The sequence below is a fragment of the Vulpes lagopus genome, chromosome 10 (assembly GCF_018345385.1).
Source record: "Vulpes lagopus strain Blue_001 chromosome 10, ASM1834538v1, whole genome shotgun sequence".
Classification (NCBI taxonomy): Eukaryota; Metazoa; Chordata; class Mammalia; order Carnivora; family Canidae; genus Vulpes; species Vulpes lagopus.
The window spans coordinates 90179677-90205435 of record NC_054833.1 but is presented as its reverse complement, the minus strand read 5'-3'; the positions used below and the strand labels follow the sequence as shown (position 1 = coordinate 90205435).

Genomic DNA, 25759 nt, shown 5'->3' with positions numbered 1-25759 from the left:
TTTGTGCAGGCACTGTTCTAGGCAAGAAGTGTGAAGAAAGTAAACAAAACTTTTACCTGTAGCCCTTGGTTTCTAGTGGGAGGAGGGGTGATGGCGGGGACAGACAAGTAAAATTGTATGAGACAGGGTATCAGGCAGTGGTGAGGATCATAGAGAGAAACAAAGCAGAGGCATGGCACATCTGGAAAGCAGTAATAATATCGGCTACTTCAGACACAGGCTTCTCCAATGTCCCCCTAACTCATTCTCCCCTGACCTGACTGTGCCTCAGTTTCCTCCTTTGTAAAATGGGATGGAGTGACAGCACTGCCCTTCCTCACCAGCTGTGAATACCACGTAGGGCCGCGTGGTTGAGCACCAGCAGCTGCTGTTTGCACGGCGATTCCCTCTTCCCTTTTCTCCCCCTCCTACCACCCCCAACCACTGGGCTTATATTTATTTATTTATTTTTAAATATTTTATTTATTTATTAGAGAGAGAGAGAGAGAGAGAGAGAGAGAGGAGAGACACAGGCAGAGGGAGAAGCAGGCTCCATGCCGGGAGCCCGACGCGGGACTCGATTCCGGGACCCCAGGATCACGCCCTGGGCCGAAGGCAGGCACCAAACCGCTGAGCCACCCAGGGATCCCTCCCACTGGGCTTCCCTCCCCCCCCCCCCGCCCCGCACTGGGCTTTTAAAAAAGAAATTAAATACCACCATTTCTTCTTAAGTGTTGTGGTTTCGGTTTGAAGCACGGCTTTTATGATTACAGAAAATGCAGACAACGCGGTCGCCCCCCGCGCGGTCCTTGACACCCATTTCCCGGAGCGGGACGTGGAGGCCGCCGGGCGCGGGGCGGGGCGGGGCACGCGGACTCCGGCCCCCCGCTTGCCATGAGCCTCCGGGCCGCAGGCGGCAGCAGCGAGCGGCGGGCCGGATACAATGTAGCGAGGGCGGCGGGCGGGTTACAATGTAGCTAGGGCGGCGGCGGTCAGGTGAGCGGCGGAGGGGGGGGATCTGGGCGGGCCAGGTGAGGGGCGGGGGTGCTGGGGGTGGAGGGAGCCCCTCCCGCAGCTCCGGAGTCCCCCCTCCCCCACCCCGTCCCGAGGGCGCGGGGGAGGAGCGACCGCCGGAGCGGGGTTCCGACTGCTGGGTCAGCGCGCCCACGTCCCGGGCCTCGCGGGCACTGGGGGCACTACTGACCGGAGCTGGTCCCCGCGCTCGGGCAGGTGTAGGACCCTCCCTCTCCGCGTCCGGCTGTCAGCTCGCGCGGTCCGCAGGTCCGCGAGGCCCGCGCCGGCTCCCCGGGTGTGCACCCTCGGGGAAGGCCGGGCCTCAGTGTCCTCACCTGTGGAGTGGCCGGCCAGGGGGCAAGGGGCCTGTCCCTATGCGGAGCGGGGCGCTCAGGGTCCCAGGAGGGTGTGCCTGTTGTCAGCGAAGTGCGGGAGGTGTCTCTTAGGGGTGGCTCCTCGCGGACCCGGGGCCACTCTGCCCGGCTTCAGTGGCAAATACTCTTAGAGGGCAGTGCCCCTGCGCCTGCTCCCTGCAGGGTCCGGCCAGGCCTCCTTCCAGGGATGAAGAACAGGATGTACCTTCTCCCCTGCCCTCTCCCGGGGGAATTCTAGGGACCTCCAATTGTGTCCGGGGTGATAATAGAACCTGTTTGGTGGCTGTACCCCAGGCAGGACTCTGGAGGCCGGTTTAGTGCATCAAGAGTGCTTCTGCGCTTCAGCGTGGGATCTTTCAGTGCCTGGAGATCTTGGGCTTTATTCTGAGGTTCCCTTGCATTGCTAAGTTGTCTTGTCCTCCCCTTATTTCCGCTGCCAGAGAAAGGTCCTCTCTAGAGGAGGGCAGAGGCTGGTTAGTGGGTTTCCTTCATTCCTCCTAGAGACCAAGCCTGAATCTGACTGAGCACAGGGCTCTCTGGGAGTTGGACCTGGTGGAGCAGCTGGGGGCCGATCAAAGTCAGCTGTTGTGAGCTGCATCCCGGGGGCTTTTGTGTTGGGACACCACTTGTCTGCCCTCAGAAGCCTGAGGAAGTATGATTCTCCAACTTGGCAGGTTAGAGGCTGAGGCTGAGAGAGGTCAGATGACCATGTATTCATTCATCAATGGCCTCTGTGCCAGGCCTGGAGCTGGAAGGCACTGCCCATAAGGAAATACCTGAAAGATGCTTTTTCCAGGGGAGTGTCCAGCCCAGAGGAAAGCTGTTGGGAGGAGCAGAAGTGTTCTTCCCTTTGACCTCCTCTGGCCATATTTTATTTTATTTTATTTTATTTTTTTTACTTTTTTTTTTAATTTTTATTTATTTATGATAGTCACAGAGAGAGAGAGAGAGGCAGAGACACAGGCAGAGGGAGAAGCAGGCTCCATGCACCGGGAGCCTGACGTGGGATTCGATCCCGGGTCTCCAGGATCGCGCCCTGGGCCAAAGGCAGGCGCCAAACCGCTGCGCCACCCAGGGATCCCTCTGGCCATATTTTAAAATGCTGGGAAGTTTCTTTGGGTTTGGGCTGGTCATCATGTGATGACAGTTATAGTTTGCTTAGCAGCAGCTCTGGGCTATGGGCTTCCCTGACATACTTAGTCCTTCTACCCACCTCAGGAGGTAGGTATTCTCCCTTATTTGTGGGTAAGGGAATAGGGTCACATAGCTCATCACTGGGAGACCCAGAATTTAAATCATGGCTATCTGATTCTTTTTTTAAAATTTTTATTTATTTATGATAGTCACAGAGAAAGAGAGAGAGAGAGGCAGAGACATAGGCAGAGGGAGAAGCAGGCTCCATGCACCGGCAGCCCGATGTGGGATTCGATCCTGGGTCTCCAGGATCGTGCCCTGGGCCAAAGGCAGGCGCTAAACCGCTGCGCCACCCAGGCATCCCGGCTATCTGATTCCTAATAACATTAGTACCAATGCTAATAGTACGCTGTACCTGATATTTATTGGATGCATACTGTGTGCTGGCCATGATACTAGGAACTTTGCATTAACTAACTTAATCTTCATAATAACCATATACAGTGGGTACAATTATTACCCCCATTTGAAACATGAGAAATCGAAAGCAAAGAAGGGTTTAGGCATTTGCCCAAGACCATACATGTCAGCTAGGAGCTGTTAGAGCTGGGATTTGAATAGCACCAATTCATTTTATTACCACAGTGCTCTTGGGGTGATCAGTCAGGATTTGTTTCGAATGTAGGAGATAGAAATCCCTCTCCTAGTAATAGTGGTTTAAACAGAAGTTTATTTCTATCTCACTTGAATGAAGCTTGGGGTGAAGCAGCTCAGGGCTTCTATGTCAACCCCAAGGTGGCTACTACAGCTCCACCCATTACATCTGCCTCCCAGGTGGCAAGAAGTATGAAAAGCTGAAGAGGGGCAGTGCCTCCTTTGAAGAATCCCCACCGATCTTTCTGTTTAAATTCCATTGGTCTTAACATAGTCGTATGACCACATCTAAGTTTAGGGAGGGAAATTGCAATAAGACAAAAATCCAGCCCCCGCCCCTTTCTCAGTCAAAGAAGAAAAAACAGACCTGTTTTTTCTATCTCAGCTGGATAGTTGTTTAAAAAGTAAATGCAGGTTTTATTGAGGACTCTTGCAGTTGGAGAAAAGAGACCTCAGTGTGGGACTGAGTTCAACTTGGAATACAGCTTGGGCAAGTGGAAATTTATAGCCAAAGAGCAGGGTAAAATCAGTGGGGGGGAACATCAGGGGTCAGGGGTGGGGAATCTGGCTAAACTGACCTAACCAGATCTCTGGTGAGGGCATGCCAGGGTGATCAGATGTCACCCTCAGCACATTTGAGGGTGACCAGGTTATCAAGGTGGAGGTCTCTTGCTAAACAGATACAGCAGGGTTCTTGCTAGGATTGGATTTCACAGGAAGGGCACAGATGGGCCTAGGAAAAGGTTCAGGAGCCTGACTACAGTCTGGTTAGGCAAAGAATCTTTGTTGCCACTGGAGAAGATGGCGGTGAGTGAATACTGACATGGCTGGATCTATCCTATAATCGGGGTGCTTCCCAGGACACTGTGGCATGTGCCATTTGGAGAGGCACTGGCTCAGGGCCCACCCACCCTGAGTGAGTGGCCCAAAGCTTCCAGGTAATAAGAAAGAGGAGACTAGAGCCCAAGGCACCTGTGTCCTCTGTCCTCTCCTGTGGTGATCCAGGAGCAGCCAGTCAATGGGTGCTGGGTCCTGCCAGACTGGAACTCCCCACCCACATCCCCACCACAGAGGCCAAACAGGTAGGACAGGTCCTACAGTTAGTGTGGGAGCTCCTACCCAGATGCAGAGCATCCAGCACTGGTCAGGGGTGGGGATGACTCTTGTCAAGGCTGTCGCATCTGGGATCAGTTCTCTTTCCTTTGGAGGGGTGCAGATAGGAGTCATAGGATTGTCTTTGATAATTACAAATTATTTTAGACCAAATAGGCACAGAGAAAACATAACTAATACCTGACCCTTACTACAAAGCTTTAAAAAAATCTGACGTCCTCTGAACTCATGTCACCCTGGAGGGAGAGAGGCTAAAGAATCTGGTCCAGTTCATTGAGTGGGAGCATCTGGGATGCAAACCACTGCCCCAGTCAAAGCCCCTTTTTCCTTGTCAGGAGCCATCCGCCCTGTGTGTTCTGTAGTTCACTGAGCTCTAGGGAGGGGAGAGAAGTGCCAGGTGGTGAGCTAAGCATTCCCTGTTTCCTGGGATCCTAAGGTATGAGGCCATGCCCTGGCTCAGGCCAATAGAGCATCAGTGGTAATCCAGGCCAGTGAGGTGTCATTCTGGCCTACATGATGATTAAGGAGCATTCATGGAGTCTTCTCCACATTCCAGCAGAGATGTAGAGCTTGTTGGGGCACCAGGAGGATGGTCCCTGGCCAAGGCCACAGTGCAGGAGGCAGAGCAGGTCCGGATCCTGGCTTTGGCTCCAGAGTGTCCAGTACTTTGACCACTGGCTGTCATCACTGATGGTTCTGCTCAGTGGCTATAGTTTTGGGGAGCTGTGACAGAAAAGGAGCACTTCTGGTCGGGGCCGGAAGCAAGAAACTGAGTCCTAGGTGTTGATTCATGGGAGCAGCCAAGCCTTTCCTTCTCAGCAGGGAGGGCATGGCTGGACTGGGGCTGAGTGAGGTATCTGGGGCCTCCCTGTGCTGGGAGGTAGGGGGCTGAGGTTCCAGACTGGTGGGGGACCAGTAGGTAGTAGGTAGGTCATGTCCCTCTCCTAGCTCTGTTTGCTCCATCTGTGTGCCCTGAGTGGGCTGCTGTTCCTGAAGGGATGTTACCAGTGAGGGGCAGGGTGACAGGCTGAGCTGCTTTGCAGATGGGCAGAGGATGGTGGCTGTGGTGTGGGGGTGTTCTACTGGGACTCTCCTGGGGAAGTGAAGGAGGCTGGTCATCCCCTCTGAAACCCTAGGACCTCAGAAAGCCGTGAGTCTAGGAGCTGGATGCTCATCTCTGCCCTCCTCTTGCCCTGCAGGTGGGATGCTATGGAATATGATGAGAAGCTGGCTCGGTTCCGGCAGGCCCACCTCAACCCTTTCAACAAGGAGATTGGGCCAAGGCAGCATGAGCAGAGGGCCAGTGAGGAGACCTCAGAAGTCGCTTCTGAAGGTGGGTGCTGGGGGGAGGCCTGAGTGGGCAGTATGACCCCTCACTTGGGCCCCCCATCCTGTGTTCCTCATTCCTCCCATGGACAGTGCTGGCTTTCTCAAATAGCTGGATACCTTGCTGGCCACTTCTCTTTTCTCCTCGGCACAAACCGCCTATTCTGTAGTTTACTTATTTCTGTCACCCCATTAGAACTTGCAGTCAGGTCAGGAGGGTGTGAGCTCTAAGAACTGCAGATGGAGTCAACAGAAGGCATTCAGGGTGCATGCAGAGATCTCCTAGAGTCCACACAGGCGTGCAGGAATTCTTCCCACAACTACCCAGCAGCCTTGAATCCATATATGCATACATGAGGTATGTTTGCAATTAGGATGTTTCTGGGGTGCTTGGGTGGCTCAGTCAGTTGGGTGTCTGACTTGGGCTCAGATCATGATCCCAGAGTCCTGGGATGGAACTGTGTGTTGGGCTCTGCACTCAGTAGGGAGTCAGCTTATGCCTCTCCCTCTTCCCCCGCTCATGCTCCCTCTCTCTCTCTTTCTTTTTAAGATTTTATTTACTCATTTGACAGAGAATGAGAGAGAAAGAAAGCACAAGCAGACAGAGCAACAGGCAGAGGGAGAAGGAGAAACAGGGTCCCTGCCAAGCAGAGAGCCCGATGTAGGGCTTGATTATAGGACACTGGGGTCATGACCCAAGCCAAAGGCAGACATTTAACTGACTGAACCACCCAGACGCCCTCTCTCTCAAATAAATAAATAAAATCTTAAAAAAAAAAAAAAAGAAAGAAATTGAGATATTTCTCTACTACTGTTCTGTGGACCTCTCATAGCACCATGGGTATGCTCATCTTCTTGGCCCTCATCTTCTTGGTTTCTTTCTTTTCTTTTTTTAAATTTTGGTTTTATTTTATTATTTTTTTAATTTTTAGTTTTAGATTTATTTTTTCTATCTCATCTTTTTGAATCTCTCTCTCTCTCTCTGTCTTTAAAGATTTTATTTAAAAAAATAAAAAAAATAAAAAAAAAAGATTTTATTGATTTATTCATGAGAGACAGAGTGAGGGAGGCAGAGACAGAAGCAGGCTCCCTGCAGGGAACCAGATGTGGGACTTGATCCCAGGACTGTGGGATCAGGCCCTGAGCCCAAGGCAGACTCTTAACCACTGAGCCACCCAGGTATCCTGGCTCTCTCTTATTTGTGCAGGCTCTGGGTTCCTTTGCAAATGCAAACAGGGCAGATACCAGGGCAGGGCTGGCTCCCCTTAGCATCTCCAGTAGGCTTTTCCCATCCACTATGGTCCTTCCCACTCCAATGTACTCCTGGGGAAAGGCGGGTTGATTTTTCTTCCTCTCTTTACTGCTTACCACACTATGCCCACTCCAGAGGCCCTGCCTGAGCTGCCCCCAGGAGAGCCAGAATTCTGCTGCACTGAGCGAGTGATGGATCTTGGCTTATCTGAGGACCACTTCTCCCGCCCTGTGGTAAGGTTTAGGCCTGGGGTAGGACGGGTACTGGGTGAGCCCCCAAGGCAGGAGGAGCCAGCCATTTCCTTATCACCCTATCCTCAGGCAGCAGGACCAGTCCACCTCAGCTGGGGCTCCTGGGAAATCCTATAGCTGCAGCAGGGTGAGGGAAGGAGAGTGGCCTCCTCACAGCTCCACAGGATCACTCTCATTTGTTCAATTTTTGTTCCACGGAAACTTTTTCTTTTTTCAGTTAAAGGGCTCCAAAATTTTATTTTTAAAAAGTTTGAAAATGTTTTAGTTTTGTGCAAAGTATCTTCAACTTTTACTTGAGAGAAACATAGTAACATTCTAATGTAACCAAAATCAAAAAAGATTCACTCAGAAGCCCGTATTTCTCATTTACTTTTCATTTTGTATTTGTGTTTTGTATTTTCATTAAAAATTTTTTGAGCCCCTCCTACAGGCCACACACCAAACTCCAAGAGTAAACGTGTCACCTCCTCTTTGCTTGGTCTCTTAGAGGAGGAGGGTGGCTCCCGAGGGCAGCTCTGTCCCTTTCCTGGGGTGAGATCAGCCTCAGTTCCCCAGCTTAGACTTGAGCCTGTCTTCCTTCCCAAGTGACAGCAGTATCCTGAACCTAGGGCCTCTGTTGGGTCCTGGCTCTGAGTCTTTATGAGTTGCTGGTGCTAGGGGTGGGTGGGTGCATGCAGGCATCTCTGGGCTTTGTGATCAAGCTGGAGGCCACTTCCTCTCCTTCGTGACAGACAAATTGTCATTTCCCCAGCTTTCATTTCAAGAGGAAGCTCTGTAGAAGTGAGCAAAATAGCATTGCCAGAAAGGTGATTGGATTTCTAAAATAAGGAAGTTGTGTTTTGAAAAACATCCTGAATTAGGTTTTCGGAGGCCTGTGAGTGGACAGGTCCACAGGGGGCAGGTGGTACGGGGTGGTTCCTACCTTACTCTTAACTTTCCTGGACTTTGAACAAGTCCTCAGTCCCCTCTCACCGGGCTTCAGTTTCTTCATCTAGGCAAGGGAGGAGTGGGGAGGTCTGCTGTGGGGTTGACCTCCACATGGAGAGCATGCAAAGTAGCCATCTGATGCTGTCACCTGCCAACCTGGGCAGGGTCTGTTCCTGGCTTCTGACATCCAGCAGCTGCGGCAGGCTATCGAGGAATGCAAGCAGGTGATTCTGGAGCTGCCTGAACACTCAGAGAAGCAGAAGGATGCCGTAGTTAGGCTCATACACCTCCGGCTGAAGCTCCAGGAGCTTAAGGTGGGTGCTGGCCTACTTCACCATGGACACCACTGGAACAATGTGAGGATGTAGAAGTCTCCCATTCTAGGGGCTGAGGAGCTGAGGTAGAAAGCACCCAGAAAGGGAGGGGCAGAAGTAGGCTTTTACCCCATGTGCAGGCTCTTTCTCTGTGAGTCTCATCTCCATTGGCCAGTCCTGGGCACATGCCCATCCACTAGCTCAAGTAAGTGAGGCATGTCCTACCTTGAGCTCATGACCTAGAGTGTATGTGGGGTGGCTTCCTGAGTATTTCACAAAGGAGACAATAGTAAGGGTAATGGATCCTGGAGGCCCAAACCCACAGGTGTACCTGATGCAGTCCTTGGGCGTGTACTCTTTATCTTGGCTGCCACTGTGTTCCTGTACTGACTTATGAGTCCCTGGGAATTTAGAAAGTAGAATATTCATTAGGGTACGAATAAGGCTTTGGTAACAAAGACACCCCAAAGTATAGTGGCTTCAAGGAATCACATGTGTGCTTTTATTCATGTGGAGATCTCACAGGTGATGGAGGGTTCATACGGCAGCTCACAGTGTTGCAGATCCTGGGCCCTCTGTGTTTGTTGCTTTGCCAGTCCTCATGGAGAATCCAAGATGGCCCCATGGAACCTCTGGGTCTATACATAGCAGAAGAAAAGCTGGGAGGGGAGAGAAGGCCACACCACTCCTGCTCACACACCCTTGGCCTTTACATAGGCCCAGGACAGTAGTGCGGTGCTGGGAAAGCGAGTCTGTCATCTGCATTGTCCAGGCCTGCCTGGGGAGTTCTGTTGCTAAAGGGAACAGGGGGTGTGACACTGGGGGAAACTCACAATATTTGCTATAAATGGTACCTGGAAGAAAAGGAAAGGAGTTGCAACAGGCTCACCTGTGACCCCTCCCTGGGCCTCTCCCCAGGACCCCAATGAAGATGAGCCCAATATCCGAGTCCTCCTGGAACACCGTTTCTACAAGGAGAAGAGCAAGAGTGTCAAGCAAACCTGTGACAAGTGTAACACCATTATCTGGGGACTCATTCAGACCTGGTACACCTGCACAGGTGGGCCAAGACCCAGGCCCGCTTCGGCTGTCTGGGCAGTCCTGGTCCCCAGGGCAGGACAGAGACCTTGCAGCTCTGCTCCCTCATCTGGCTTCTGGTTGGGTGAATTCTCTGCAGTGGACTCAGTATTTACTGAGCATTACGGAGTACCTGGGATAAAACAAGGGACAAAAGACTCTTTATGAGGCTCACATCCACATTTGCCTTTCTAGTATGGTGGCTGCAAGCCACATGTGGCTGGCTATTCAAATTTATGTTTAAACTAGTTAAAATAAATAACTATTTAGCTCCTTAGTTGTGCTGTCTCAATGGCTACATGAAGCTGGTGGCCACCATATTGAACAGTGCAAAGAGAACATTTCTATTTTTGCAGAGACTTCCTGTGGATGGTACTGTTCCGAATGAGCACACTGAATATAGACAATACAGTGCATTGAAGAAAAATAAGGAAAGGGAATAACATGGGTCAGGGAATGTGATGGGTATGGATTTAGGATGGAATGAAAAGGCATCATGTGACATTCAAGCAAAACTTGCAAGTCAGGGTTTAAGCCAGGAGTATATCTGGGGAAGAATGCTCCCATGGGGGAGTTCTCTGCAAATGCCCTGTGGCTGATGTGTGTCCAGTGTCTTCAGTGTGGACCTATGTGGAGGAGCTGGTAGAGAGAAGTGTGGCTGGGGCACTTCATCTGAGAGAAGCATGGTAGAGGTGGGCTCAGAAGTGGCCATGGGCTTTTCTGATAAGTGCACTGGGGGACACCAGTTGATGCTGGACATGCCTAGGTTTCAAAAGAATCACTGTGGCTGCTGAGCTGAGCATGAAGGAAGGAGTGCAGAGGTACACGGGGAGGATGACAGCCCTCTGATCAGGGTGGAGCTGTATGGGGTGAGAAGGGTGCAAAACAGATATGAAAGGGAGGTTGAGATGACATTGCAATGTTTAGTCTCGGCAGGTGCAAAGATGAAGTCACTGAAGTCTGAGGTGGGGAAAACCACCAGGTGGGAGGTAGGCTTGTTAAGGAAGAGCAAGAATTTCATTTCGACAGAGTGAGTTTGATGCCCTTGTGGCATCCAGGTGGGAATGGCAGGTAGTTTGGGGTTGAGGAGGAAGGCCTGCATGCACCCCCAGGGCAAGGCTTGGGATGGGGACTGAGGAGGTCTTTGAAGTTCTCAGACCTACAGTGGGGTCTGGAGAAACTCTCAGATTAATGTGGGAATTGGGGGAGAGCTGAAGGTCAGTCTGGGCTGTAGGATGCCCCCCACTCTGAGAGGCACACTGTTGGTCTTCCCACTCCAGGATGTTATTACCGATGTCACAGCAAGTGCTTGAACCTTATCTCCAAGCCCTGTGTGCGCTCCAAAGTCAGCCACCAAGCCGAATATGAGCTGAACATCTGCCCTGAGACAGGGCTGGACAGCCAAGATTACCGTTGCGCAGAGTGCCGGGCACCCATCTCTCTGCGTGAGTGCCCCAGGAACGAATGGGGGGAGGGGGGAGGGAGGGGGCTTTGGGCAGGTGTGAGAAAAATGGATAAATCAGACAGCGAGGGACAGCTGGGCTCCTGTGGATGGTGTCCTGTTCTCTTGGGAAGTGACAGGAGGCTGCTGCTGCTGGCACCTTTTCACTTCCCACTCAAGCCGACAGAGGTTCCAGCCCAGGTCACTTAGGAGGACCCACAGGGCTGGCCTACACTCAGCCTCCTGTGTGGCTCCATTGTCACAGAGAGCCCATCTAGACAGGAAAAATTGCACAATATCACTTACGTTCCACGTGTCAGACCTTCTTCCAGAGATTCAGTAATTTTAATTCATGGGGTCCTCTCAGCAGTTCTATGGTGGGGGTCCTATTTTGTCCTGTTTACTGATGACAAAACTGAGGGTAACGTGGTGTCCTGATTTGCTTCAGGTCTTGTGGCCAAAAGAGGTTGCGTCAGGTCTGGAGGGTGGAACCTCCCAGATGGGTGGCTCCTCCCAACCATGTTTTCTATGCATTATGTCAGAGACCCTGAAGGCAGCCTCAACTTTGTAATGACCCGTCCCTTCTCCAGGGGGCGTGCCCAGTGAGGCCCGGCAGTGTGACTATACGGGCCAGTACTACTGCAGCCATTGCCACTGGAATGACCTGGCTGTCATCCCTGCGAGAGTCGTGCACAACTGGGACTTTGAGCCACGCAAGGCAAGGGCAGGAGAGCACGGGGCCAGAGCTGGTACTCAGGCTGGGGGGGAATTGGTGTGGGAGCGGGGGGTGGGGGAGATGTAGCCCCAAGGACGGAGAGCCAGTGCTCAGGCCTGCCTTAGGTTGGGGGGGAGCATGGTTCTGGGGGGTCATGTGTGTTGTGCTGGAAGTGCCACTCCATCATGTCTCCCCAGGTATCCCGCTGTAGCATGCGCTACCTGGCACTGATGGTGTCTCGGCCAGTTCTCAGGCTCCGGGAGATCAACCCTCTGCTGTTCAACTATGTGGAGGAGCTGGTAGAGATCCGGGTGAGGCTGAAGAGGGCAGGGGTGAGGGTGGACCCTACTCTCCCCATGTGTCCTGGGAGCAGAGATGCCACCTGCTAAGGTTCAGTGGGGTCCTTTAGCTGTCTTTAGGGTTACAGACCCTAGAGCAGTGTCCAGTCAAGATATGATACTAGGCCCAGTGGCAATTTGAAAGTTTCTAGTAGCCACATTAAAAAAGTAAAAAGCAGGTAAAGTTAATTTTAATATACAAAAGATTATTTCAACATAATCAACATACAACATTATTAAGATATATGACATTCTTTCTCTTTCTTGGACCACATGTTTGAGGATAAATGCTCCTCGGGGTGCATTGGCCTGGAAGCTGTGGTTCGAACTGGAGCTTGGCTGGAGCTCTCAGATCTGGCACCATCCTGGGGGATGGGAAGTCACCTCCTGTCCCCTCGTGACTTGGAGTGCCAGCCCCCTTGGCCACCCAGACATGCCACCTGGCTGAGAATGCCTACCTGCCCCTCTTGTCCGTAGAAGCTGCGCCAGGACATCCTGCTTATGAAGCCATACTTCATTACTTGCAAGGAGGCCATGGAGGCACGTCTGCTCCTGCAGGTCAGGCCACTGGCCCAGAGTGGGAGCTGGAAATCCAGGGTGGGAAGGGCAAAGGGGAAACAGAGAGTCAGAGCTGTGAGGACACGCTGCTCCCAAGTCTTTTTCCGATGACTTTGTAGCTTGTGCTGTGCTTTAGCAGAGTGTCTCCCATACTCTGTCCCAAGGGACACTAGGTCTTCAGTAAGCACACAGGCATTCTGTTCACAGAAGTGTTTTCTGATGACATCACCGAGGGAAGCGGGTTCACTCTGCAGAGCCCTTACCTGGATCTCCACACAGTTCCACCCTGGCAGGATTGACCACACAGTGGACACACAGGGCACAGTTCCACCCTGGCAGGATTGACCACACTTCTCAAGGCTCACCTATTTATTTGTTCAACAAGTGTTCATGGGTATTCACTGTTCTAGATCCTAGGGAGCAGGGAATGAAACAGGCAGGAATCCTCATCCTCACCTCAGGGAGCACTCTGCAGGTGGGAAAGAAGCATAAATGGGGTGGTGAGGTATGTGGGCAAGATAAAGCAGAGAAAGGAGGCGGTAAACCGGGGCAGGATTGGGAAGAGGTATGGCATGCTGGGCTGAGCTGGGGTGTGCACAATGTGTTGGGAGCAGCACGGTGGCTGGCCAAGCAGCAGTGTGGCTAGGGGAGCACCATGGGAGGCATAGAGACTGCCACTGTCTGTTGCTCCCATGAGTGCCCTGAGGCCTGGACGATGGGTAGGCAGTGGAAGGGGCCCTCACCCAGTGTTTGGGGTCACGGTTGCTGGGACCCGCAGCTCCAGGACCGGCAACATTTTGTGGAGAACGATGAGATGTACTCCATCCAGGACCTGCTGGACGCGCACACAGGCCGCCTCGGCTGCTCGCTCACGGAGACCCACACACTCTTCGCCAAGCACATCAAGCTGGATTGTGAGGTGTGCCCCCTGCTGCAGACTGGGGGGTATCTCTCTGCTCCCAGTCCTGAGGAGGGCGTTAGATGCCCTTGGAGCAGGCACTGACCTGCCCTCCACTCTCCGCTGTTACCCCCAGCGCTGTCAGGCCAAGGGCTTTGTGTGTGAGCTTTGCAGAGAGGGTGACGTACTGTTCCCGTTCGACAGCCACACATCTGTGTGCACCGAGTGCTCTGCCGTCTTCCACAGGTGAGTGTGGCTCCCACCCTCCCTCAGGCCAGGCCTGGGAGCTCCCTGCCAGGGAAGGAGGGTGAGGGAGGCCTTTGGGTGTCAGTCCTTGCTGCCTTGATCCTAATATGGGCTTAGACCTTGGTGTGTGTAAGAGTAAATTTGAAGTTTTGCTGGGAACAAGCACCCATGGGGCTGGGTGGTGCTGCAGATGTGCACATGGAGGCTGACCGGCTTCCCTTCTCCACCCGCCCTGAGGTGTAAGCAGCAGCCAGAGGTTCTGAAACTTTCTAGTTCCTGGCACCCTCAGTGTCTCAGAGATTTTCTTCAAACATCCCTAGGCCAAAAGAAATACCTAAAGTTATTATTAAGTACTTAGGTTCAAACAACTTAAGCATTTATGATGAAAAGACTTAGTGGATGTTTGGAAAAATAATACACATACATTGGAAAAAAATAATTTAATTCTTTAATAATTACAATTACTAATAATAGGTGTGTGCCTGCTGGGCCTTGCATGGCATCTCACACTGGACTCAAATGGGTACCTCCCATTTCTGTCCCTGTGGATTTTTGTCTGGCACTTGCTGTTTGTCCTAGCAACCATGGACGTTGCAGACCTGGGGCTGCTGTCAAGGAAAGGACTGTGGCAAAAACTAATGCTCCAAATGTGGGTTCTGTTGAGCAGCAGTGTGTGTGCTGACAGATGTCAAGTACTGCTGTGTCCCTTCAAAACTATAATAGACCCCAGGACCCTGTGCACCCCCAGTGCCTCAGGTGGAGACTTCTATGCAGCAGTGGTAAAAGCAGATACGGAGGTCGAGAGTCTGAGAGCTCCAAGCCGAAGTCACATGGTAACCAGCTAGCTGCCGTGCACCCTGTAGGGGGTCTGCACTGAGGCACTGGGTCACAGACCTGGGTACACCTGGGTGCAGACCTGGTTTCTGCCCTCTGATAGAAACTACCTCAGTTTCCCCATCTGTAGAAAGGGGATAGAAGGGCCTGGCTCATGAAGCCTGTGAAGGCTCAGTGGTAGAAATTTACATGCAGAGCCCAGACCCTTGCTGGGACTGACTCCATTCTCCCTGTCCCCAGGGACTGCTACTATGACAACTCCACCACGTGTCCCAAATGTGCTCGGCTCACCTTGCGGAAGCAGTCACTCTTCCAGGAGCCTGGTCCAGATGTGGATGCCTAGAACAACAGGCACCCCTTCCAGGCCTATCTGGCATCCGAGCTGCTGGTCATTGCCAAAGTCAAGGTGTTTCTTGTGTTCTGGAGACCCCTAGGGTACAGTCCCTGGACTTGTCCCCTGTGCTGGGCCAGAGGGGTGTACGTGGCACCATGAGGACCATCATCCTTCTCCCAGGCACTTGTTGGGACTTGTGGAAGTCTTGTCTGTTTCTTTCCTGAGTGTGCTGCTGTGAAGGCTGCAGGGCTCCATAAGCAGGGAAGTGTGGAAAGGTTTCTCACCCAACCCTGTGGGAGCCTTGGCCACCTTGAAAACCCTTGAGGGCTTTGGGGGAGTGGCTGACAGGCCCTGGGAATGCTGGCTGCATACACCCAGCGTTAGCCTGTTTTACCTACAGTGGATGGTTTGGATCTACCTGAAGGCCCCTGTCCCCTAGCCTTGTATTTGGGGACTTCTAGTTGTCCCTGGCTAGGGTTGTTCATGACTGTCTCCTGAGAGCCCTGTTCCTGTCTCTTGAGGGCCTCTCTCTCTGGGTTTTCCTCCAACAGGGCCAGTCCAGTTCTGTACAACATGGAGGGAAGTGAGCTGTGAAGCTCTTCCTCCTGGGTGGACCAGCCACTGTTCCTGCCTTTGCTCTGCCAGCTTACCGTGGTGCTCCAGGCTAGGTGGCTGGGGGTCCAGTTGTAAGAAGCTGGGCCCTTTCCCAATTTGGAGCAGGGTCTGGGGAGGTTCTAGGTTAGCCAACAGGGTTGGCTTTCTGTAGTAGGCCTATTTGCCTGAGGAACTCCATGCTGCTGCCACAGTGCCTGTGGCAGACTCTGGACAGCTCAGAAACCACCAGCCAGTGGTCTTTTGTTTGGGAGTCTGAGGTCAGGCACTGGGAATATTTGCTCAAGGGAACTTTGGGCCGGAGTCCCAGAGGCTGTGCAGGAAGAATGGGGCATGGGATGTGGAAGGTTCTGTACACCAGCTGACAAATGGAATCCCTGGACAGAGGACGAGCACCCACAGCTCTTCACTGGGGGAGCCACAGTCAGCCTCGGTATTTGCAGAGATGCTTTGTGTTTCAGAGACCCTGCCATTGAGGGGGAGGCCTGTGGGAAGAGGACACTTCAGGATGTGGCTTTTCAGTCTCTTGTGCCCTCTTTCCCAGACTGTGCTTGGCTGTTGATGTGCATGGTTGATACACATAGGTTGTGGTGGTGGAACATAGCCATTTGGATATCCATCACCTTCAACCGGGAAGCCCAAGAGGTGAGGTCTCAGCCAGCAGAAAGGTCAGCTTAGCTTGCTGGCCGATGAAAGGGGTAGATAAAGACAGTGTCACCTCCTCCTCACTTCTCTGCATCAGAAAGGCCTCTTGCTGTGTGTTCTCATCTGCCTTGGGGTAACAGTGAGAACAAGCACTGGTGAAGTTGTGTCAATGACAGGTCCCCACCCTGCTTCCCCATCTCCTCTTCAGGGCTGAAGAGGGGCTTAAGGGCCAAATGCCCTTTTCCTACACCTCCAGATCTGCACATTTATCACCACTGCATTACATTTCTGTCATAAGGATATTGGCCATTCCCGAATTTACTGTGTAATGAACATCACATTATTGCAGTTATAATCACTGTGTCTACAGATAGCATTAATATGCTGGTGTCTGCTGGACAAAGAGTTAGCTCCCTTTTAAACTACTTCCATTTCCTCCTCCCCAATATCTCCACCTACCCTTTCTGAATGACAGTCTTTAAACAAAATCATGCGTGGGTCTTGGAGTCCACAGCCTGGTACAAGAACCCACCAAAGAACCAGTTTGCATCGTCAACACTTCACAGAAGAGAAGCAAGGAACATCCAGCTGTAATGATGCCGCAGCCGCTGTCTCATTAAATCTGTGTTCTCTAGACTCTGGTTTGTGTGGTGAATTGGGGACAAGGCAGGGTTTGTTGACATGCAGACCAGTTGCAGGCTTAGGCAGAGCCCACAGTCTTCCTCATCTAGTGGAGTCAAATGTAATCTGTTTTGGGGAGGAGTTCTTGTTGGGTATCAGACAGAGGGCTAAGTGTGTGGATTCCCCTCAGCTCCATTTTTATGAATGATGAAAACATACCCTGTGGGGAGTTTAGGTTCTAGGAAGCATTGAGCACTGAGCCTGGCATGCAGAGAATGCTCAGTACACAGAAATTGTGTCTTCTAGAGTCCTCAATGTGGAAGAATTATCTCATCAACCCAATGCAATCATCGAGAAACTGGCTAGTCATGCAAGTCACAGGTTCAGCTCCTAGCAGCCTCTTTCACAAGCTATATCCAAAAAAGGGCCCTAACTGCAACTCAAGACCATTCCCATGTTCTTCAGAACTATAACTGCCCCCTCCCAAATTATATTCAAGCCCCTGTATATGTACATTCTTTGTAGAATCATGATTACAGTTGTGACCAGGATCTGGTCATGACCCAGGGAACATAAGGAATCTTCTCCTTTAGAAAGTGTCTTTATACGTCATCCACACCCGGTTGCAGTTCAGGTAGGCTGACAGACTGCTACCCTATGTCTAAAGAAACCAGAGAGTTCTGTTGGGGTATGAGCAGAAGGGAGGGAGGGATGATGTGGGAGGGCTGTTTGTGGGCCTGGTGCCAGCATGTTTGAGCACATACCTCCAACTACAAATAACTGTAAAGCTACACTTTGGATACTCAATGGAAGATGAAGTATGTTTTCCCTCCCTTTCAGGTGATTCAATAATATTTTCACCGTTTATATTTTGACAAATACAGGCTTACAGAATTATTGCAAAAACATTCCCATTGGGCAGCCCCGGTGGTGCAGTGGTTTAGTGCCGCCTGCAGCCCAGGGCGTGATCCTGGAGACCCTGGATTGAGTCCCACGTCAGGCTCTCTGCGTGGAGCCTGCTTCTCTCTCTGCCTCTCTCTCTCTCTCTCTGTGTGTGTGTCTTTATGAATAAATAAATAAAATCTTAAAAAAAAAATTCCCATTTACTCATCTCCTGGATTCCCTAAATATTAACATTTGCCACGTTTGCTATATTCTTTCTCCACATATGCGTATTTCTTTTTCTGAACCATTTGGCAGTAAGTTGCAGAGATGATGCCCCTTTGCCTCTAAATACTTGGTGGTGGTGGAACCATGGCCACAGTTCAATTATGACTGGAAATTAACACTGGCATGATATAGAATCTACAACAAAACTTATTCAGATTTTACCAGTCAGCTGCTATGAATATTTAGCTGTCTTTAATTTGGAAGGTTGCATGATATGGACACCTTTAAAAAAAACACAAGCTAATTGAAGGATATCCTTGAATGTGGATTTTTCTGATAGGATTCAGGCTTTGTACTTTGGGTGGGAATTCCCTAAAAGTGATGCTGTGTCCTCAGTGCATCATCTGTCCCTTTCCTGGAGATGCTGGCTTTGATCCACTAGTCTCCTGTGTCCTTTTGACATGTTCCTGTCATTCTTTAAGCACTGTTTATCTTCTAGCATACTAAACTGTTCTTGGTTTCTCTTGCACTTTCCCAGTCCTAGTCCTGAAACTGTCCATTTCTTCAAGGAGCCCTAATACCTGTTAGTGGAGAATGGTATTCAGATACCAGATATGGTCGTGTGGTGTGCTCATTACTAGTGGGCTGTTACTGCTTCTAGGTCCTTTTAATAGAAAGCTAGAAAACAGTATCTGACTCTCCAGAAACATGTTAAAAACCATGAGTTCACATTGATATTTCCAATTTCAAAGCAACACAAGGTTCTTTCCCTTTTTCATATTTGTAATTCCCTTCCTGACAGAAACCTGGCTCTATTTCCATAAATATTTGCTCAATCCTAGACACACAGAAAGTACCTTCCGCATTGCTAACCTATGCCTCTGTGTAAAAGCAGCTTACTAACTAGATTTTAATAATTGTCTAGTGTTCTTTTTTGTCGTCAGCGTGAGGGCATACAATCAAAACTCGAGTGTCAAAATGGACTTCGATGTTTCTTCCTTGTCACTGTGGGTGTGTGGTATCTGTGAAATATGGTTCCATTCATATACTCCATTTTGGCTTATTTCTCTTTTTTATTTTTGTGATATATTAACATGGTTCCCAATGCCAGAACTTTACCAAAGGCCAGGGTGCATAGCTGACTCAGTTGGTAGAACATACGACTCTGATCTTAGGGTTTTGAGTTCAAGTCCCTCATTGAATGTAGAGATTACCTAAAAATAAAATCTTTTTTTTTAAAGATTTATTTATTCATGAGATACACACACACACACACACACACACACACACACACACACAGAGAGAGAGAGAGAGAGAGAGAGAGAGGCAGAGACACAGGCAGAGGAAGGAGCAGGCTCCATGAAGGGAGCTCGACGCGGGACTGGATCCTGGGTCTCCAGGATCAGGCCCTGGGCTGAAGGCGGTGCTAAACTGCTGAGCCATGGGGCTGCCTTTTTTTTTTTTTTTAAGATTTTCTCCATTTATTTATTTGAGAGAGAGCATAAGAGGGGGAGAGGGATAGAGGGAGTGGGAGAGGTAGGCTCCCTATTGAGCAGGGAACTGGACACAGGGCCCAAACCCAGGATCCCAGGACCATGACTGGAACCGAAGGCAGACACTTAACCAACTGAACCACCTAGGTGCCCCTTAAAAAGAAAATCTTAAAAATAACAACAAAACTTTACAAAAGGCCTGTCAAATATCTTCCTCCACACCTCCTCCTATTCCTTTCTCCTTTTCACTCCTCTCCACTACTGGGAAACCAATCTCTTTAGTCTCTTGCTTCTCTTTCCTGTGTTTCTTTTTGCAAAAATGAGTAAGATACATATATATTTTCTTATTTCCTTTTCCCCATTCTTTTTTTTTTTTTAAGATTTTATTTATTTATTTATTCATGAAAGACACACACAGAGAGAGAGAGGCAGAGACACAGGCAGAGGGAGAAGCAGGCTCCATGCAGGGAGCCTGATGTGGGACTCGATCCTGAGACTCGATCCTGGGACTCCAGGATCAAGCCCTGGGCCAAAGGCAGGCGCTAAACCGCTGAGCCACCCAGGGATTCCCCTACCCATTCTTTCTTCCACAAAAATGGCAGCATACTATTCTTTTGCATGTTGCTTTTTTCAATAGTATACCCTGGAAACCATTCCCCATCAGTTCTTCCTCTTTTATTACTGTTATCATCATTTACATCTAGATTATATAGTCCATTGTGCATAATAGCCATTTCATATTTGAACACTCTTCTATAGATGAATATTCAGGCTGTCTCCTCACTTTTGCAATTACAAACAAGGATGCAACAAATAATCTGTACACATGTATTTTCTTTTGTTGGAGGAGTATCTTCAGGGTACAATCCTAAAAGTGGGATTGTTAGATCAAAAGGAATCTATTTTTTATTATGAGTATCTAGTGCCCCTCCATAAGGGTTGTACCAATTTGCATTCCTATCAGCAATGTATGAGGTGCTTGTTACCCTAGAGCTTCACCAACAGAATGTGTAGTCATACTTTCTGATTATTTGCCAATCTCATTAGTGAGACGTTATCTGTGTAGCTTTTTTTTTTTTAATTTTTTTAAATTTTTATTTATTTATGATAGTCACAGAGAGAGAGAGAGAGAGAGAGAGGCAGAGACACAGGCAGAGGGAGAAGCAGGCTCCATGCACCGGAAGCCCGACATGGGATTCGATCCCGGATCTCCAGGATCGCGCCCTGGGCCAAAGGCAGGCGCCAAACCGCTGCGCCACCCAGGGATCCCGCTTTTTTTTTTTTAAAGACTTTATTTATTCATGACAGAGAGGGAGAGAGGCAGAGGGAGAAGACACATGCAGGGACCCCATGTGGGACTTGATCTCAGGACTCCAGGATCACATCCAGGGATCCCTCTGTGTAGCTTTAATTTGCATTTCTCTAATTATGAATGAGGCTGAACATCTTTTCAGGTTCTAAGGTATTTATTTATGAATTATATCCTTTGTCCTTTTCTCTTGGTATCTTTTTCTTAATCCTTTTTAAAAGATTTTATTTATTTATGACGGGGGGGGGGGGGTTGGGGCAGAGAGAGAAGCAGGCTCCAAGCAGGGAACTCCATGCAGGGAGGCCCACGCGGGACTTGATCCTGGGTCTCCAGGATCACGCCCTGGCTGAAGGTGGCGCTAAACCGCTGGGCCACCTGGGCTGCCCTTTCTCTTCTTAATCCTAAGAGCTCTTCACCTATCTGGGGTATTAGCCCATTATCTGTGAGATGTTGCAAATATTTTCTTCCAGTTTGTCAATTTCTTTTGACCTTATTTGTAGTGATATTCCCCCATGGAAAAAGTTCTTTTGTTACATTTTAATGCAGTCAAATTGATTAACTTTTTAAAATTTCATCTGGGTTTTATGTCAGAAAATTTCCCAGCAACCAGATCAAAGAGGTGTTCATCTATGTGTTTTGTAGTATCTGTATGGCTTCAAAGTTTACTTTTGGGTCCCTGACCTGTTTGTTTATTCTTATGTATCCTATGAAGCATGAATCTAATTTTACTTTTTTCTAAATGATTAAGCAGTTGTCTTGCACCACTAAAAAAATATTGTGGGCTTTCTATCTTATTCTACAGGTCTGACTACTGCAATGATTTAATCACAGCAGTTTTATAGTTTGTTTTAATGTCTAGATGAGCTAGTCTCCTCCTTACAGTTTTCTCCTTTTAAAGAAATTTTCCGGGCAGCCCCGGTGGCGCAGTGGTTTGGTGCTGCCTGCAGCCTGGGGTGTGATCCTGGAGACCCAGGATGGAGTCCCATGTCGGGCTCCGGGCATGGAGCCTGCTTCTCCCTCTGACTGTGTCTCTGCCTCTCTCTCTCTCTCTCTGAGTCTCTATGAATAAATAAATAAAATCTTAAAAAAAAAAAAAGAAATCTTCCTGGGTATGCCCGCATGCAAATATTCTAAAGCATATTTAATTGAAATTTTAATGACAAAATTTGATACTCTCAAGTGTCAAAATGAAAATACCAGACACAGTTTCCAGGGATGTGAAGCACCTGGAAATAGGCTTGGCTGGGCCTCATCCCTTGAGGTCATCTTTTTTACTTCCAGCTTTATTTTGATGAATGTTTGGTTACACACACTGAAAAAGAGAGTTGCTTTGAGCGCCGCTAGTAGAGTTGCTTTGAACGCTGCTTTTTCTCCTTGTACAGTTCCCTGTAGCAGTTTATTGCATCATTGATTGCTCTTGAAACTTGCATTTTCCATTCCTCATTGGGGCTGTTACTGGTAAGGACTTGCAAGCCTGCCTCGAAATGTGAGAAGGCTGTTGACAGCTCTCCTGTGGTTAGTTGGCGCAGGGCAGGTGGAACATCTTCACTCTCCTCCTCTCCTTTAGGCTCCTGTTCCAGTTGCATCAGCTCCTCATTTGAGAGATCTTCCTCGTGGGACCTCAGCAACTGGTCCACATCAGCTTCTACAACCTCTTCAAAAGCCACATTCTTGGCGAGGGTCACAATGTTTTGTTGAAGCTGTGCAATGTCATCTGTTTGGGAAACACTATGGAACTGAACACACTCAGGCCAAATCTTCTTCCACACACTGTTCATTGTTGCTGGCCTGAGCTCCTCCCAAGCTACTGCAATGTTGTCTATGGCATCCAAGATACTGTACTTACTCCAAAACTCCCTGATCGTGGCTGTATCTTCTCCATCTGTTGCTTCTAGGATGTGCTCAAAAGTTCTTCTCAAGTAATGAGCTTTGAAGGTAGAGGCTATGCCTTGACCCATGGGCTGGATTGAGTCAGCTGTACTGTCATGAAGGTATTCCACTCTTACATTATCAGACAGATCACTCAAATTTACTGGGTGGCATGGTGCATTGTCTAGGATGAGCAATGCTTTATTGGTGAGATTATTTTGGGCACAGTATTTTTCAACAGCAGGGCAGAAAAAGTATGTGAACCATTCCTGAAAGATGCTCCTGGTCACCCACGCCTTTTTGTTTGAGCGCCAAATCACAGGCAAATTGGGCTTGGAGTACCCTTTCAGAGCCTTGGGATTTTCCAAGTGGTACACCAATAAGGGTTTCAGCTTAAAGTCCCCAGCTGCATTGCCACCAAGAAGCAGCATCAAGCGATCTTTGGAAGATTTAAAGCCTGGCTCAGCTTTCTCTTCCATAGAAATAAACATTCCCTCTGGCATTCTCTTCCAATAAAGCCCTGTCTCATCTACATTAAAAACTTGCTGAGAGGTGTACTCACCTTCTTCAATGATGCTTCTCAGCATTTCTGGATATACATCCTTGTTTCCAGGAGCTGCACTGTTCATCTTGAAGTGGAGCAGACAATGGCGCTCCTTGAATCTCACAAACCACCCTTTACTTGCGCTAAACTTTTCTGTTTGAGAGCTTCCACCTCTTTCACGCTGTAAGTCATCAAACAAACTCTTAGCCTTCTCCTGTATAATGGTGACACTCAGGGGCACATTCCTCTGGCTCTGGTCTTCAAGCCACACGTGCAGCAGGCGCTCCATGGTCTCCATGAGTGCACTTCGATGGCGTGTCAACCGAGAGGCTCTCAAGGGAGTAGCTATTTGTGAGTTCGCTTTGATTTTTTCTTTATTATCTCGGATTGTGGCTACCGTCGAGACAGCAAGGCCTAAGGCTTTTGCGATCTGGCTGAGCTTTTCACCCACTTCAAATCGTCTTAACACTTCCAATTTTAGGTCGAGGGTAATTGCTTTCCGTTCCCTTTTGGTACCTGGGATGACCGATGCATTTAGGGACCTTTTCCCAGGCATCTTTGCCTCCAAGCTGTAATAAAATCACAGCAGTCTCACGTGCAAGAAGGCCCGTAGCTACTCTATGCTCCCTTGCAAAACCTGGGAGAGAAACTGGGGCTGCCAGCAGGCGCAGGCAGGAGACGTGAGAAGGTCACCAAAGGCCGTCCTGGCCCCCCTTCTCAGAAACGGTGGCTTATTCCCGATTCGAAAGCAGACAGCATGGGCCTCTGATGTCAGAGTTTCCAATCCCCGACAGCACATCTGCAGGAACATTAAACCGGCGTGGGTCGCCGTGACCCAGAAAAACAACAAAACCCCGTGAAGGGGCAACAACGCTGCAGAGCACACACCGAGTCGTGTCTTTGTGGAGGAGGGGCAGGAAAGCGGCAGTTCCGCCGGGGGGCGGCTCCTGAGGGGCACCGCAGCCGGTGGGCGGAGGGGGGTGGCGTCCGGGCGGGGCGGCCGGTTGGGGCGGGGGACGGAGCACTTCCGTGAGCCGCTTCGCTTGGAGGACCCGGGAGATGTGTCCTTGGAGGTGCCCGACTTAAAGGAGGTGTAGAGGCGCGGGGTATCCTCGCGGCACCTAGCCCGCGGCGGCCGCCGGGGTTCTGTGCTGTAGGGAAGACCGCGCGCGCGTCCCGATCCCTAAAAAGTCCGAGGCTGCGGCGGATAGTCACAGAGCGGTCCCCAGCCGGCGCCGCGTCCTTACTGCGCACGCGCGACGCCGCCGGAGCCCGCGGGGACCCCCTGGGGGACCCCCTCGGGGGTGTGGCGCCACTAGGAAGGGTTTGTCGCTGTTTTGCGCGTGCGCGCGCCCGAGCGCCGGAGCTGCATGAGGTCTGGGGCCGGGAGTGTCTCTTCGGCTGGTGGCGGCGCCAGGGCCGCTGGTCGTGCTCTGGAGATGCGGCGGTGGCCCGGGAGGCGGCAGGACGGCCAGGACAGGCGCGAGGGCCCTCGGAACAGCCCGGCAGGTGAGCGGGGAGGTTCTGCCCGCGGGTGTCGGGCTGCGGGGGCGGCGGCGGGGGCGGGGGCTGCGCTCGGCGCCGCCATGACGCCATCCGGGTGCGCCGGCTGTCGCGCGGTAGGGGCCGGGGGTGCATCCCCTCTGCGCCGGGCGGCCCGGGGACACGGGGCGCGCCCCCCGCCTCCGAGTCCCTGCTCTTCTCCCGTCGGCCTCCCGTGCCCTGCGCGGGCGCGGTGCGGGCCCCCTTTCTTGCTTCCTTTCCCCGCTCTCCGCAGAGCCCCGCACTGAGCGACTTGGTCCGAGTCGCCTGCGCCTGCCGCCCGCCGTGCGTGCTCGGGAGCCTGGTGTTCGGCCGCAAGCCCGGGCCAGATCTGATAACGGACGGAGATCTCTGACGCGGCTTTCGTTTGAGGACCTCGCTTCCCACCACTCTCATAACCGCGGATACTGCCTGAGGGCTTCCGTGCCAAGGGCTTTACAAGAATTGCCTCTTTTTAAGTCTTAAAACTGTCCTGCAGGAAAGCGCTGCTATAGCCCTGTTTTATAGAAAAGGAAATGTAAGTCCAGAACTGGCCAGGGACGTCCCTCACCTTGCAGTTCTGGTCCGTCGTGCTCCAGTGCCTTCACTTTTAAATACTTAGGTGTTGTATACCTTTCCTGGGGTTAGATACTGTGAAATAGAATCCCATGTTTTATGGTTCTATTTTTTCTTTTCTTTTTTTTAAGATGTACTTATTTTAGAGAGAGTACAGCAAGGGGAGAGGCAGAGGGAGATAATCTTCAAGCGGACTCCCAGCTGAGCGGGCAGGGTGAGTCAGGGCTCCATCTCAGGACGGGTGAGATTCTGATCTGAGCCACCCAGGTGCCCCTGTACTGTTTCTGTATTGATTGATACATCCCAGGATGCAGTGATCCCATTGCCTTAATTTTTTTCTACTGCACAAATGTGGAGTTTCTGAATTTCAATCCAAGAAAAGTACCTTTGTTTTCAGACAGTAGTGAAAGAGGCAGGATTCTATGGATTCATTTTCTGTCTTGTCTTCAGTAAGGAACTTTTCCCTTTCATCCCTTTTCATTTTGGGGATGGTGCCAGTCAGTTTTGTTTCTAGGAATATGGATGAAAACAGAGCCTTTCACCTGTGGCACCTCAGCTTTGCAGAAGGCTGTTCTGGTTGTTAACACACAGTGGAAGTCAGATGGTACAGCAGTCACTGAACTTCCATGGGCCTCTGGTTTTAATTATGAAGGAACTTGGATGATCTTTGAGTTTGTTTT

The 25759-nt window shown here is 50.4% G+C and overlaps 2 protein-coding genes across 4 annotated transcripts; one reads left to right on the top strand and one right to left on the bottom strand.

Moving 5' to 3' along the window:
- The first annotated feature begins 882 nt into the window (after positions 1 to 882).
- Positions 883 to 16661, top strand: DEF8 (differentially expressed in FDCP 8 homolog). Of its 3 annotated transcripts, none has more exons than XM_041772152.1 (12): positions 883 to 975; positions 5468 to 5601; positions 6982 to 7079; positions 8189 to 8338; positions 9257 to 9398; positions 10696 to 10860; positions 11447 to 11574; positions 11769 to 11882; positions 12387 to 12467; positions 13246 to 13386; positions 13502 to 13611; positions 14686 to 16661. In XM_041772152.1, exons 2-12 carry the CDS (start codon positions 5478 to 5480, stop codon positions 14786 to 14788), a joined length of 1356 nt encoding a protein of 451 aa, XP_041628086.1. In that variant the 5' UTR covers positions 883 to 975; positions 5468 to 5477; the 3' UTR covers positions 14789 to 16661. The 3 variants fall into 3 exon arrangements, with proteins under 3 accessions (XP_041628086.1, XP_041628087.1, XP_041628085.1); XM_041772153.1 differs by lacking the exon at positions 883 to 975 and adding an exon at positions 2019 to 2041 and having other exon boundaries at positions 13297 to 13386; XM_041772151.1 differs by lacking the exon at positions 883 to 975 and adding an exon at positions 2019 to 2041.
- A 4989-nt stretch (positions 16662 to 21650) lies between these two features.
- On the bottom strand, positions 21651 to 23538 carry CENPBD1 (CENPB DNA-binding domain containing 1). The gene has a single exon (XM_041771268.1). The coding sequence runs from the start codon at positions 23536 to 23538 to the stop codon at positions 21910 to 21912; it is 1629 nt and encodes a 542-aa protein (XP_041627202.1). The 3' UTR covers positions 21651 to 21909.
- Positions 23539 to 25759: the final 2221 nt, after the last annotated feature.

What these genes read in the sequence shown, in the direction of transcription:
- CENPBD1 (XM_041771268.1), bottom strand. Translation starts at nt 23,538, where the DNA reads ATGCCTGGGAAAAGGTCCCTAAATGCATCGGTCATCCCAGGTACCAAA.
- DEF8 (XM_041772151.1), top strand. Translation starts at nt 2,022, where the DNA reads ATGATTCTCCAACTTGGCAG. An exon ending in GACCTGGTACACCTGCACAG is followed by an intron (nt 9,399 to 10,695) that starts GTGGGCCAAGAC and finishes TTCCCACTCCAG; the next exon opens with GATGTTATTACCGATGTCAC. An exon ending in TGCTCTGCCGTCTTCCACAG is followed by an intron (nt 13,612 to 14,685) that starts GTGAGTGTGGCT and finishes CCCTGTCCCCAG; the next exon opens with GGACTGCTACTATGACAACT.